The sequence below is a fragment of the Bufo gargarizans genome, chromosome 4, assembly GCF_014858855.1.
Source record: "Bufo gargarizans isolate SCDJY-AF-19 chromosome 4, ASM1485885v1, whole genome shotgun sequence".
NCBI classification, from domain to species: Eukaryota; Metazoa; Chordata; class Amphibia; order Anura; family Bufonidae; genus Bufo; species Bufo gargarizans.
Window position 1 is genome coordinate 83401896 of NC_058083.1, and position 14760 is coordinate 83416655.

The following is a 14760-nucleotide window of genomic DNA, read 5'->3' on the forward strand; positions in this document are numbered from 1 at the left end:
CAGAAGCATAAAATTGTCCTAAGTTTCTGATCTCTGACTATTTTGTGTGTGGAGGTGTGCAGATTCTCCCTCAACAGACAAAGAAGGCTCGGGCATGCTGAATTTCCACTCTCTCTATCCTCTTTTTCTCAAGGATGATGAACTACTGCCAGAGGTGCAATACACATTAGATTATCCACGTTACAGCATAGAGAGAAGTTACTTCTCACAAAGTGCTTACATGTACTGTGCTGGTGTGGCATGGGCTCAGGAGCTGAGCCTGTGCAATCTGCAGCGGGAGCCAGCTGTAATACGCACCCAGGTTCTTGCTGTACTTGTCGATATTGCAGCTAGCTCAGATCATGACCATCATCCCTTAAATTGAAGTTTTTCCTAAGATTCTGGACTATTATCTGCAATAATGCATACATTTAGTACAGTAGTGGTGCACATAAGGAGTCCAGAATGCCACTTTTTATTTTCCTACTCCCCGTGTCAGGATTTGAACTCCCAACCCCTTGTACATTAGAGGCAAGGACCTTATCCACTCAGCTATAAAGCTGAATGCTAAACTGTGTCAGAAAACCCTCCATAGTAGTTTCTGATGTAGTGAGTATTCCTATTCAGCAGAAGACTTATTTTATATTTTTGGGCAGGTTAACATGTAGCTTTATAGTGTAGTGGTTAAAGTCCTTGCATCTAATGTACAAGGTTGGGAGTTTGAATCCCGGCAGAAACATATATAGTACAGACCAAAAGTTTGGACACACCTTCTCATTCAAAGAGTTTTCTTTATTTTCATGACTATGAAAATTGTAGATTCACACTGAAGGCATCAAAACTATGAATTAACACATGTGGAATTATATACATAACAAAAAAGTGTGAAACTGAAAATATGTAATATTCTAGGTTCTTCAAAGTAGCCACCTTTTGCTTTGATTACTGCTTTGCACACTCTTGACATTCTCTTAATAAGCTTCAAGAGGTAGTCACCTGAAATGGTCTTCCAACAGCCTTGAAGGAGTTCCCAGAGATGCTTAGCACTTGTTGGCCCTTTTGCTTTCACTCTGCGGTCCAGCTCACCCCAAACCATCTCGATTGGGTTCAGGTCCGGTGGAGGCCAGGTCATCTGGCGCAGCACCCCATCACTCTCCTTCATGGTAAAATAGCCCTTACACAGCCTGGAGGTGTGTTTGGGGTCATTGTCCTGTTGAAAAATAAATGATGGTCCAACTAAACGCAAACCGGATGGAATAGCATGCGGCTGCAAGATGCTGTGGTAGCCATGCTGGTTCAGTATGCTAAATAAACACTAGTGCTAATGCAAAAAAAAAAAAAAGGTATTCCCCTTAAAGACAATAGGACAGCTTACTGACTGTGTATGCAGCTCTTACAGGCAGCCCTATAGTGTTATATGGAGCCTTTAGTAGTCATGGCACTCTATATGTAAGGTGGCCGTAACCTGACCAGATTTTTTTCACTGTACAGTCAATGGCCAGTCCACCATACCCCACATGAAAGATCTGACCAAATTGAAACGGGCGTGTGTATGTTTGTTGGGTGATCATGGACTAGTTTACACCAGAGACAGGCATTCATATGATCTTTGCACCGTATAAACGGGCCTCCGGATTTGTCCTTGCCAGTTTCTTTTGTTTCCTCTGGAGATGGGAGACACCAGAGACTGCTAAATATATATCCAGTCGAAAATGAAAATGTCTCATTGCTCCAGAATCAACATTTGTAGGAAATGTGACTCCAAAATACGGCAGTTTTTCCTCAGGACCTGTCAACGTCTCTTCATACAAATACCAGGAAATGTGTGTGAAATATTACATTTCATGTGACTGCAGTCTCCTCTGCCAGACAAGCTGCTGTGATTACATCATGGTTCTTCAGCTCCTCTCCCCTATCCTTCACCTCTCTGACATCAGTGTGAGTGTGCTACCATGGTCACACCACTTTTGCTTCCTGTTGGGTGCACCGATACTGGGACAGGGAGAGCTAAGCAGTGATATGATTGAGGAGGGAAGTACCGAGATGTTCCTTATTATGATGTCCACAGAAATCAATAGATCTCAAAGCCAGAAATTGAATTTGTTCTATCGCTGGAAATCCCCACCTCCTTGCTGCATTGAAATAAGACATTCATAATTGATACGTCCTTGCATGCACCAAAATGCTATACTGTGCCGAGACGTGACTTGTTTAGCTCCTTGCTCCATTAGTGGATAGATTTGCCGGCGGTTTCCTGCACACAACATTATACAGATTAGATAAGAGTGGTTAATATGTTTATGATAGCTGAAGGAGACTTCTGGCTGCGCTATGGTATTTCTGCATGTTCTAGCCCTAGATTTGGTGCTGTGCAGTAACTTGGAGTGAGAAGTTTTTGGTTATACTGTACTGTCTCCAGCTTTGTGTAGCTCTCCAATTTCCATAATGTCCTGAGCCGTTTCATTTCCATTTGTATTATCGCTGCCTAGTGTATGTTCCATGGAGGATCTTCTCATGCAAATCTTCACTGAGCTCTTGGCCAGTGCTGTGTATGGTCATGTTCCACACCCAGCTCGTCTCATCCTAGGCTTCCCAGCCAACTGGCTCTGAATTCCCTTGTTTTTTTGGACACAATTTCTTCCCAGAAATAATCTAATCTCACAACTATGTTTGACATCTGGCTTTTGCTAAACTCATAATTTAGACTTGGGGTGTGAATGTCACTATGGGATTTTCCTTCACTTTTTGATTGAGCTGTAGGAATTGCAATTTTACTTAGTTTTACATTTATGTTACTGTATGTTTTTACTTGGTGTCTTGGTGTTTACTTTTTTTAAAAAAATTGGTGTCTTTTAATTTTCAAGATGGTTCTGGTAGCATGACAGATGTTTATAGCCATTAATGAAAGGTTGACTTGATGCACAATCGTGACAACTTTTCCATCAAGTATGCACCAGGTTTGCCTGCTGATTCTTGTAAATCTGCTTGTGGAATGGGTGTGAGTTATTGGATTTATTTTGTAAGCAAAAGAAAGGACCGATCTACTCACGCTTGTGTACACTGATTAGCCATAACAATGGCATCTCTTAACAATGGTGCCTGTCAAGGGGTGGGAGATATTAGGAAGCAATTGAGCAGTCTGTTCTTGATGTGTTGAAAGCATAAAGATCTGAGACAACAGCTATATTGTGATGGTTAGGTGACTGGGTCAGTGTGTCTGCACAGGCCTGGCTCCAAACAAAGCTGTCAAAACCAGCTGAAGTCAGACCCACAACCAGCCAGATATATCCTCTAAAACTGTGTTCCTCAACTTCAGTCCTCAGGGCCAACAGATTTGAGAATATCCCACTGAATCAATACCTGTGGTAAGTCCTGATGCATTGACACTTATAAGATCACCTGCTCAATACTAAGGAAATCCTGAAAACGTGACCGACGAGTGGGTCCTGAGGATTGGAGTTGAGGAACACTGCTCTAAAAACATTACAGAGCAACTCTCCATACTGGTTTAAGAAGGTGAACATAGCCAGTCTTTAGGAGACAGCTTCTTTAAGAGAAAATGGGTAAACCTTGAGGTATGCTAACAGATTTCTGCAGCCAATTACCAAAACTAACTTAATGAGAAATAGCATAAAATTATTTTTGACCATAAAAGGCTGCTGATTCAACATCCCATATTTCTGATTACACCTGGATATGGCCATGCTGGGTATGCCAAACATTGCCTTGTCTCCATACACATGACAGAACTGTAGACCAGAATGCATCCAGGTAGTTGTCCATGGGATCATTCTTATGAACTGGCCAACCAGCAGTACAGCAGTCTAAAGTGGCCAATTGCGGAGCCAGTGTAGAAGTAAAAACCCACACTGGGCTTGATCAAAATGGCAAAAGATCGGCCAAATTTTGCAGATCACGCCACAGTGTCATTTTTGGTTGACTACGGCCAACATTTTCCAGCAGAACAGAGCACAATTTTGGCATAAGGCATACATCTTCCATTAGCCATTGTGGATCATCTTGTTCTCCTTAAATTTTCATACTTTTGGCTGAAATGCCCAGCTTTGCCCATTTTGACCGGATTTTATACTCTTATGTAGGGCTTTCCTACATGGACAATAACCTTGCAGTGCATGGAGACCTTGCTTAGGCAGAATTCCCTCCTATAATACTTTCATACATGCCTAAATATTATAACTAGTAAGTTCAGGTAACTGACAAAACCTTTCATACCTTCCATAAACTTAAAATCCCAGTAATAATTATATTCATGGGTGGTGCAGCAATTTTACTGTTAATTATGGCACGCCAGGTCTACTCGGTGTGTAATGTTCATGCTCTCGGCTCTACAAGAATGATGGGTTGTAAAAATAACTTAAGAACTGATGGTATTCAGAGATCTTCAGCACATGGTTGGATATTCTCACACTTGGGAGGTAATTAACTTTAGAGGACTGACCTCCAACCCTCCATTTGTTTACTTCTAAAGATGGCTGCACATATAGTAGGTTTAAAAAAAAAAAAAATTCTTGTCCATCTGTTCTTACTTATTGTTGGATGTGAATGAGATCTGCAGAGCCAGATAAGGTAATTAGCACCTACTGTGAACGCAACTTCTAAAACGAAGACCTTCTACGACTGTAAGTAGAGTGTGAAAATAGTAAAGCGATGTAGGTGCCAAATTTTGATTAGTTTCAAATCTTTTAATTACCATTGACTTTAGTTAATCAGAAATGTTTCTGGTAGTTAAAACCAGATGGCGCACATTTAGTTTTTTTTTATCTGTTTTTATTTTCGGATTACAGACTTTTTTTTTTTATTCTATTTCCTGAACATGATTATGGGGGCGGCCATCTTGCCCGAGCTGTTTTAACAGCATTTAGAAAGCATTAAGAAAATAGCTTTACGGCAGCCCCATGGTCCATAGACACAGTGGTCAGGAGGGGCTCAATATAGACTTATGGAATGCCCATACCATCATAGAATTCCGTTATGGTCCGTGGTTACGGATTCCATTATGGAATCCTTAGATAACCCGAACATCGAACTTGCAAATCGCAAGTTCGCTCAACACTAGTCATTACCTTTTTTTTTTTTTTTTTTTTTTTTTTTTTTAGCTGACCAAAGTGGTGTGGTTAGTTGAACGTAGAAATGTCTCTGCCAAGTTCAGAATATCAGCAGGAGTCCCTGTCATTATCACAACCTTGAATCGCTCCTGGGTCACATTGCAGCTGTTGCATGGCATGTGTAGAACAGTTTGCATTCTTTCTTTTTTATCAGCCACAGTGGACAGGTGTTCACCAGGAGTAGTTCCAACTGGCACAGAAATCCTGGGAAAATGTAGGCACCACTTAATTGGCTGTAAATGCTTAGCAATTCTTGAGAATCAGGATACGTGAGGCTGGACAAGGCAAGATTTAGCTACATGTTCTTTCAGTGGACTTAAAGAGGAACTAAAGCCAGAACACAAACTAAAAAAAAAAAAAAAAAACACATACCATGATATCCGTAATTATCTTTTTGGGGGAAAGCTGGCTGACATGACGGCCATTACATATCTCACATGGCTTCTTATCGAACTAGGCTAATTTCACATCTTTGGCCAGCTGTTCCTGGCAGAGAATGCTGGGAATCGGCCTGACAAAAACCTACTGCATGCAGAGTTTTATTTATATATTTATTTTTCCGGCCGATTCTCTACATATTTGCCAGGTAGCAGCCAGATCTCTGCCAGGACCCATTATAATCCAGGGGTTCTGGCGGGCAGTACTTTTCTTCTTTGCCAGAATATCTTGCCGGAGATCTTTGCCTCAGATGTGAAACTAGCCTTATAGAGAATCGGGAGGATATATCATTGCGTGACCTTAATACGGAAATCGATAAGTCCAGGTTCGTATGTTGCTGCCACGTGTGGCTAAAGCCCTGCTCATCCATTGCAGCCAGTGACTGTATTATTTTTTGGGTAAGGCTACATTCACACTGCTATATCCGTTTTGCGTGCTTCCTGCGCTTTCCGCTGGCCCCATTGTCAAAAAAAGAAAAAAAAAATGCATATTCTTGTCCACAAAATGGACAAGAACAGGACCTGTTCTATAATTTGGGGCACTGATGTCACCCGTGTGCTGTCTGCAATTTTTTATTTTTTTATGGTGTCTCTTGGAAAAAGAATGTGTCTGTGCGATCCGCAAAAAATGCTGCTCAGATTTGGAGCGTAAATACGGTTTTGTGGATGAGGCCTAAAATTCTGTTGTCACCTTCAATATTGCCACCATGGGTAGGTAGGGTTTTTCCACATGCAGTAGCTATGGCATGTAAACCAGCCTATGGCCGCGTCCACATTAACGTGACCTTTTCATGTCCATGAAAGAAGTGTCCTTGCTTCATCTGTGAGGGGTCCGTGTGTCTGTTTTTAGCTTCCGTGTGTCATTCGTAATCCACAAACATTGCTCAACTGAAAATTTATTTTCAGAGCATATCCCATTATGGTTTAGTGAAAAACGGATGCACGACAGATGCCATCCGTGTTGTGTCCCTGATTTTCACGAACCCATAGACTTCAATGGGCATGTTTGGTCCACATCACAGACCAAAGTAGGGCATGTATCCAGGATTTTTTAACAGACACATTTACATCAATGTAGTGTGCTGTCCTAAAGGTGGCCTCGGCTGTTTCCCCATTACATCTGTTCCAAGAAAAGCTGGGTGGAAATCGGCTAATCAGACCTACAAAGTTGTACTCATTAAATATTTGCATTTGATGATCTGTAATAGGGGTGTGCAGACTTCTGCTGGACAAGTATGAATCGGGATTAGTGCACCACAGCATGTGACATTCAGCTCTGTCGGCCCTTGCTATCAATAAATGCCTGCTAAGCCGCACTCCCGGAGCTGATGAGTGGTAACTGGATGATACGGAGCGCAGACCAAGCACATACTTGTGGCTGGAGGACGGAGGCCGATAACGAGACTGAAGCCTGGAACCAGTGATCTGAGCTGTACAAACCTCAGATGAGTTCCACAGCCTCTGTGTGGTCCTGGTCAACTGTCTGACTATTGGGTTGTGTTATCTTTCCCCTGGTCCTAGTCATCGGAGCCAATACATTCTAATACTGTACGGAGCGCTCGATCCGTACAGTATGGAAGCAAAGTTTTATGTGAATCAACTTCGGATGTTTCATCCCTAGTTATTCTTATTGTTCTGCTTTTATAACGGCAAAACACAAATTGAGGTGCTGGTGTGAACCCACCCTTAAAGAGGTATTCCAGGATTTTAGTACATGTGACCCCCATCCTCAGGATAGCCCATCAACATCCGATCAGTGTGGGATTGGACACCCTGCCGATCGATTTTATTTTTTCCCCCTATAGTAGATCCTTCTATTGTGTAGAGGACAGAGCTGTGTCCTTCTGGCCGAGACTTCTAGCTTCTCTAGAACAGCTGATTGGCGGAGGTGTCGGGTGTCAGACCCCCCCCCCCCCCCACACTCGTCAGATTTTAACATCCTCTCTTTAGGACACACCATCAATATTAAAATCCTGGAATACACTTTTAATTCAAAAGGAAGCACAGAAATCTCAGCAGCACCCTGTAGGCACCAAGATTTACACAAATACAGAATATTTGAAATATTATTTTACATTGTATTACTGCTATATAGCATTATTGATTTATATAGTTCCCCCAGTTTCTGTAGTACATATTTGCCTTTCTCTTCCACTAGGGGGTGCTCCGTACATGGCTCCTATTTCTGAATGTGGCCACATACAGAGCAGTGGCACTTGGGGGGGCAGGTAATGGTACCCATAACTAAGGGCACCATAACCATGTCAAGTATGAGATGCTCCAAACTATGCTGCGGGTTTATAACTGTAGGGTGGAATATGGTGGAATTGGTGAAGATGGGAACGTTCCCCACAATGTACCACTTTCTATAAGTGGCTCACTGTCACTAATTCCCCTTTTTTTGAGGTCACTGGTCCCAGAAAGTATATGCCGATCACTAGTACCAGGTTGCCATGTTGAGCAGCGAGAAGTAATGTGATTGACAAGTGGAATTGATGGAGCCCCATGAGAAGTGACATTTTTGTCACACCGCCACTCGTTTGACTGCTGACTTTGCCGTTAGCATATGCCGTAATTGATGTATAGAAGGCACTCGGCTGTTGAACAGCTTGGTAAATCTGCTCCAGACCAATTATACGGATCGCTATGTTGCAGACAGTTCTGTCAAATGCCACAGGGTACCATAGGTGGAACTAAACGCATCGGCTCACTGGGGGGTGTTCACCGAGAAACCCGATTATGTCAAAGGTCTCTGTGTGACCTTTTCTGTGAATCTGATTTCCACAGCGTTGGAGAAACTTCAGACATGGTGGCTTTTGCAAAGGCTGGATAATCGCCTACCATCTGAATGACAATACACTGAGGGATGCTATAATGCATTTATACGTTTCATGCTCATGTATGAAACATCAGAAAAATGGTGTCTGAAACATGTGCCATACTCATTGAGCATTGACAGCTGGGACTCCATACTGCGGCATGTGCATCATGTAGTAACACCACTTATGTACGGGCAACAAACAAATGGCATCCATTCATGACTGGAAAGCACAGCTGTACATTGAGCTCTGGTTTCCTTTAAAGGGGTTCTCCGGGAATAGTGCGTTTTCTGTAAGTGCCTGTCTCTCTCTAAACGGAAGATTCATACTTGCCTGCTTCCCTTTGCCCTGGTCCTCCATGCTGTCTCCATGTTCCAGTCCTTAAAGTGTTGATATCTGGCACAGCATGGGCATGATGGTCACACACACTGCTGCAGCCAATGACCGGCTTCAGCTGAGTCATGGTCACAAGCAGTATGTCCCCACTGAAGCCAGTCATTGGCTGCAGCAGAGCATGTGACCATCCATGCCCATGCTGTGCCAGATGTCAATGCTTCAGGGACGAACATGGAGACAGCAAGGAGGAGCAGGTAAGTATGCATCTTCTGTTTCAGAGAGACAGGCTGTGGGCACTTGCTAAAATCTCATTATTGAAAGAGGAGCTGTCACCTCTCCTGACCTGTCTGTTTTAGTAACTACTTGCACCCCCCTTGTAATAACAGTTCTGGAACATCTATTTTATGAATTATCCTGTGCCATTCCTTCAGTGGGTTCTCCAGAATTCTTATATTGATGGCCTATCCTATCTCCCAGCACCCAGTCGATCAGCTGTTCTGCAGTGTCTCCAGCCCCAGAAATGTCCACTGTGTAGTGGACAGAGCTGGCGTGGGAGCAGCACTGTAATTACCAGCTATGCCCACTAGACAGTGGGTGGAGCTCTATAGTCCCGCTGTTTCCGATGATATCCTATTGATGGGTCATCGGTATAAAAAACTCCTTTAAGGCTACTTTCACACTGGTTTGGGCTTTTCGTTTGCGAGATCCATTCAGGGCTCTCAGAAGCGGCCCAAAACGGATCAGTTTTGCCCTAACGCATTCTGAATGGAAAAGGATCCGCTCAGAATGCATCAGTTTGCCTCCGTTCCGTCTCCATTCCGCTTTTGGAGGCGGACACTGCCTGCAGCATTTTGCTGTCCACTTGATGAATCTGAGCCAAACGGATCCGTCCTGGCACACAATGTAAGTCAAGGGGACAGATCCGTCTCCCATTGACTTTCAATGGAGTTTATGACGGATCTGTCTTGGCTATGTTATAGATAATACAAACGGATCCATTCATGACGGATGCATGCGGTTGTATTATTGTAACTGATCCGTTTTTGCAGATCCATGACGGATCCGCCTAAGTGTTTAAGCAAGTATATTCAAAATCACATATTTGGTATTGTTAGATCTTATTCGTATGTTGTAGATATGTTTTTTTTCAGCATTTTTGCAAACCAAAAAGTGTGAATAAGTCTTTAGGGATCATTTTGATAGATTTCCTCCACCTAAAAATTGCTTATTTACAAACTTCCACTGCTCCATTTGTATCTGGTGTTCTTATTGAACATCTTTTGGACCCAGTATATGGGATTTGAAATATAATGGCATTTATTTTTCATTTGGATGACTACTAGATAGGCGTTCTTTTTGGCTAATATTGAACATGCCTGTTAATTTCCTCCATTTCTCCTCTGTAAACCCCCCTCCTCTTAAACTTCCTCTGCTGGATACTGATAAATGAGCTGTTTCAGCCGCCTGGGTTCTGCACACCTTCATGCATTCATCAAGCTGAGTGGATGCACAATAAACCACACTCCACTACTTACACTGTTGTATAACCGTGTTAGTTCTGCAAAATCCGGTGGAAAATGCACCTCCTCACCTTTCTACTTCAAAGGCAGAAGAGTATCATGGCTCATTTAATCACAGCCACACACCAGCCTTAGGAACTGGGAGACGAACCAAAATGTAATTGTGAGTTGGGAAAGAATGGCACCAGCGAAGGAGACAATGGCTCAGAGCGGCATATGGGGGGTGTCGTGTGCTCACACAAAGTATCCTGGGAGTGCGCAACTACCTCTTCTAACAAGCATAGTACACAAATAAATAGTACACAAATCATTAAAAGGGTGCGATTTATCTGCTTTTACCTGATTGTCCTGTTCAGAGTTTTTTTTTATAGTTTCAGGAAAATGCCAGCTATAGAAGGTTTGGAAAAATCTTGTAATAGGTAAGATTTTGCGGTTGGACGTACTATAGACTAATATTCTGAATGTTTTTTGTTCTTTTTCAGAAAATTTTACTACATTACCTTGCTGAGAGATCCCGTCTCGAGGTACCTTAGTGAGTGGAGGCATGTGCAACGAGGAGCCACCTGGAAGACTTCACTTCACATGTGCGATGGAAGAACACCAACACCAGAAGAACTACCATCCTGCTATGAAGGCACGGACTGGTCAGGGTGTACTTTGCAGGAGTTTATGGATTGTCCCTATAACTTGGCTAACAATCGCCAGGTTCGAATGTTGGCAGACCTCAGCCTTGTAGGATGTTATAATATGTCCTTTGTTACTGAGAAGAAGCGAGCTCAGCTTCTTCTGGAAAGCGCCAAAAAGAACTTGAAGGATATGGCCTTTTTTGGCCTTACAGAGTTCCAGAGAAAGACTCAGTATCTTTTTGAGCGAACTTTTAACCTGAAGTTCATAAGACCTTTCATGCAATACAACAACACTCGGGCAGGTGGAGTTGACTTGGACAATGGCACTATCCAAAGGATCGAGGAGCTTAATGATCTAGACATGCAACTATACGACTATGCAAAGGACCTCTTCCAACAGCGCTATCAATTCAAGAGGCAGGTAGAGCGAATGGAGCAACGAAAGAAGCATCGACAAGAAAGACTTCTCCAGCGGTCCAACGAGGCTTTTGCCAAGGATGAGGCAGAGGACCAAGTACGCTGGCCTACAGAAGACTACATGAGCCATATAATTGAGAAATGGTAGTTGGGCATGGACTTTTATACTACTGGATAAACTGGTTTCACATTTGTTATTCTGTATTGTGTTAAATACTGAACATTATGAATGACATCACTTTTTATTTAATGTTTGTAGCACACAGCTCAAAGCTTCAGTAAGTGTTCATCCTTCACTAGGAGAACCTCTTATTTTAATGTTGTGCGAATGTGACCGTACAATGTCAACAATGCTATATGTTTTATTCACCCTAGGGAGTCATTAAAGCATTGTTAACTTTTTTTTTTTTTAATCTTGCTTCTCAAATTCTTAAGAGCAACTAATGAACTAATAACAGTGGTATGTTTAATAGCCAAAAACACATTCTTGCTTTTATAACCCTTAAGGAAACCCACATGTTGGCCAAAGACAGCAATTAGCAGTGAGGAAAATTTATTGTATGTGACTTATTTTTGTAAAGTTTCAGATGACAGAGGTCGACTAAAAACCGTCGTATGATATGGGTAACTGGATTTTAGAATTTTAATATAATGTCCATCTCATCCCTGTCCCTAAAACACCATCTAATGAGGTTCTTGAATGTGTATGTCCCTTCATGTCCTAGACTGTATCTATGCAAAATAGTAGGATAGAGGTCTACCCCTTCTCAATAAAGTATCAGTCACGCTCTGTGGTAGAATAGTCCATAGAATGAATTAAATTATGTCATTAACTGCTGTCTTTAGTGTGATCCATTTGGGAAGAGTGAGGATACCCTCCACACACAAAATTTTGTAAGTTTGGCCAACATTTATTTTAATAATATTCCATAGTGAACTTTTAGATATTATTGAAATCCTCCAATTATTCAAGTCTTCCTTTCCTACACAGAACCAGGAAGACCTGGTACCACCAAAGCATAAAAACTAGGAGAGATCTCCGTGACCACAGGTGTTGGTAGGATAATTTTATCAATGATCTTGTACATGATGTATATATTAAAACATGCTTATATTCCTTGTAATAAAACATGGGTAGTGGGCGAGACAAACACGATCTAGTCCAGAAATGGTTGAAGTACTCTGAAAAAATTTCCACCGTAGAGCAAAATCTTCAGATGGAATTTACCTGTGAATTCATATAGCCATATATTATGTAATAAACACTGGATGACCTTCATTATTTTTGGGGAAATACTAGAAAATAATTTGGGGTAATATCATGGCTTTATGTCCTTAGGTCTTACTGGAAATGGATGTCGAGTTTTTCTTGATTTCTAATATGCCTTTTAGATATGTGTACATATGTCCAGGTACTCTAATTGCTCTACCAGATCCATTAATGATGGGTAATATACGTAGGTGATGGTTCCAAAGACTGTTAGGGCAATTAAAGTAACTATCATACATCGAGAATAACTTGGGCTGCCTTTTGGGTATTATGTGGACACTTAGAGCTATGTCCTTGACCTGTGTCTCAATGTGGACCATATAGTTTAGATCAGTGTTACTCAACTCCAGTCCTCAAGACCCACCTGCCGGTCATGATTTGAGAATAACCCACAAAATGAATACCTGTGGTAAGTCCTGATGTATTAGCATTAATTATATTACTTGCTCATTACTAAGGAAATCCTGAAAACATGTCCAGCAGGTGAGCCCTGAAGACTGGTGGTGAGGAACACTAGGTCTAGATCAATGCTTAGGCCTGAGCATAACTGGTGTTTTGAACAAGACAATGATTGGGATCAAAAAGTGCAGGTTCCTGTGTAAACATGCCGCCGATCAGTCCCACAGATTTTTGGTCCGAGATGGCCTGAATTTTCTGTACTGGTCTGTCTCTTAGAATTAAGGAAGTGCCCATGCGAATTCAGGACTACTATGGCAACTATGCACAACTATCAAAGTCAATGTACAGAACCTTCTACTGACTGCCATGTGCTGTACAAAAGTTGAAACCGGCGCCATGTGACCAAAGTCAGAAACACTGCCTTATTTTTTTCCTTTTATTTTATGAAATGGATGGCGTCCACAGTCCTAATTAAACATATCACTGTTCCTATATGAAGACTCGGTAAGCTGTCTAGACTAGTCCTGTTTAAGGACACAGCCCCACTTAGTGGTGTGGGTTGGAAATGCAAGAAAAGCACTTAACGTTCATGGGAATTGTAATTGTGTGTGTATAGCATTTTATCGGCTGTGAGCGCCTAGAATCTGAGAAACGAAGATGGACTTTTGCTAACGTAACAGGTTTTTGCAATAAGAAGAATGGCATTTTAGTTTGTTCTCCTCCTAAGCAATGTGAGAGGGTTGCTCATTGTAATGCATTATAATTTATATTGATGAGCATGTCCGAATATTAAAGTCTGTTTCATTTGCCACAACTCCTGAAAGCCTTTTAGATGTTCACAAGCGGCAGATATTTTCTGCAGATGTCCCAACCGTCTGACCGGGGCTTGTAGAAATCCACCTTTCTTACTGTATCTCCTTCTCTGAATGTTCCATCCAGTACGTTTAAAGTCATTTATATCACGGTCAATCACACTTGTCATGTTCCTTTTAATAAAAATGTATTGCATTATTCTGTTTATGTGCAAAGATTTCACAGCTGTGTACGTTTTACACACTGGAGTTCAGAGTTTGCATGCTTGGGTTGCATATCTGGAACTGGGGTATCTTAAGGCTGGGTTCACACGGGCGAGATTTCCGCACAGGTGCAATGCGTGAGGTGAACGCATTGCACCCGCACTGAATCCGGACACATTCATTTGTATGGGGCTGTGCACACGAGCAGTGATTTTCATTTGTGCGTTGCGTGAAAATGTCAGCATGCTCTATATTGTGCATTTTACATGCAACGCAGGCCCCATAGAAGTGAATGGGGCTGTGTGAAAATCGCATCCGCAAGCAAGTGCGGATGTGGTGCGATTTTCACGCACGGTTGCTAAGAGACGATCGGGATGGGGACCCGATCTTTATTATTTTCCCTTATAACATGGTTATAAGGGAAAATAATAGAATTCTGAATACAGAATGCTAAGTAAAATAGGGCTGGAGGGGTTAAAAAAAATATATATAATTTAACTCTCCTTAATCCACTTGTTCGTGCAGCCGGCATCTCTTTTGTCTTCATCTGTGAGGTAAAGGACCTGTGGTGATGTCACTGCACTCATCACGTGGTCTGTCACATGATCCATCTCCATGGTGATGGACCATGTGATGACCACAGTGACATCACCATGGAGATGGATCATGTGACGGACCACGTGATGAGCGCAGTGACATCACCACAGGTCCTTTACCTCACAGATGAAGACCGAAGAGAAGCTGAGCTGCTTGAACAAGTGGATTAAGGTGAGTTAAATTATATATATTTTTTTAACCCCTCCAGCTATTTTACT

At 42.1% G+C, this 14760-nt stretch overlaps 1 protein-coding gene across 1 annotated transcript in view; it reads left to right on the forward strand.

Moving 5' to 3' along the window:
* Positions 1-13940, forward strand: part of HS6ST1 (heparan sulfate 6-O-sulfotransferase 1) — a 109397-nt gene extending 95457 nt beyond the window's left edge. Inside the window, exon 2 of the mRNA XM_044290398.1 lies at positions 10700-13940. Coding sequence (XP_044146333.1) covers positions 10700-11408 — 709 coding nt within the window. The 3' untranslated portion in view covers positions 11409-13940. The remainder of the gene's footprint in view (positions 1-10699) is intronic.
* Positions 13941-14760: the final 820 nt, after the last annotated feature.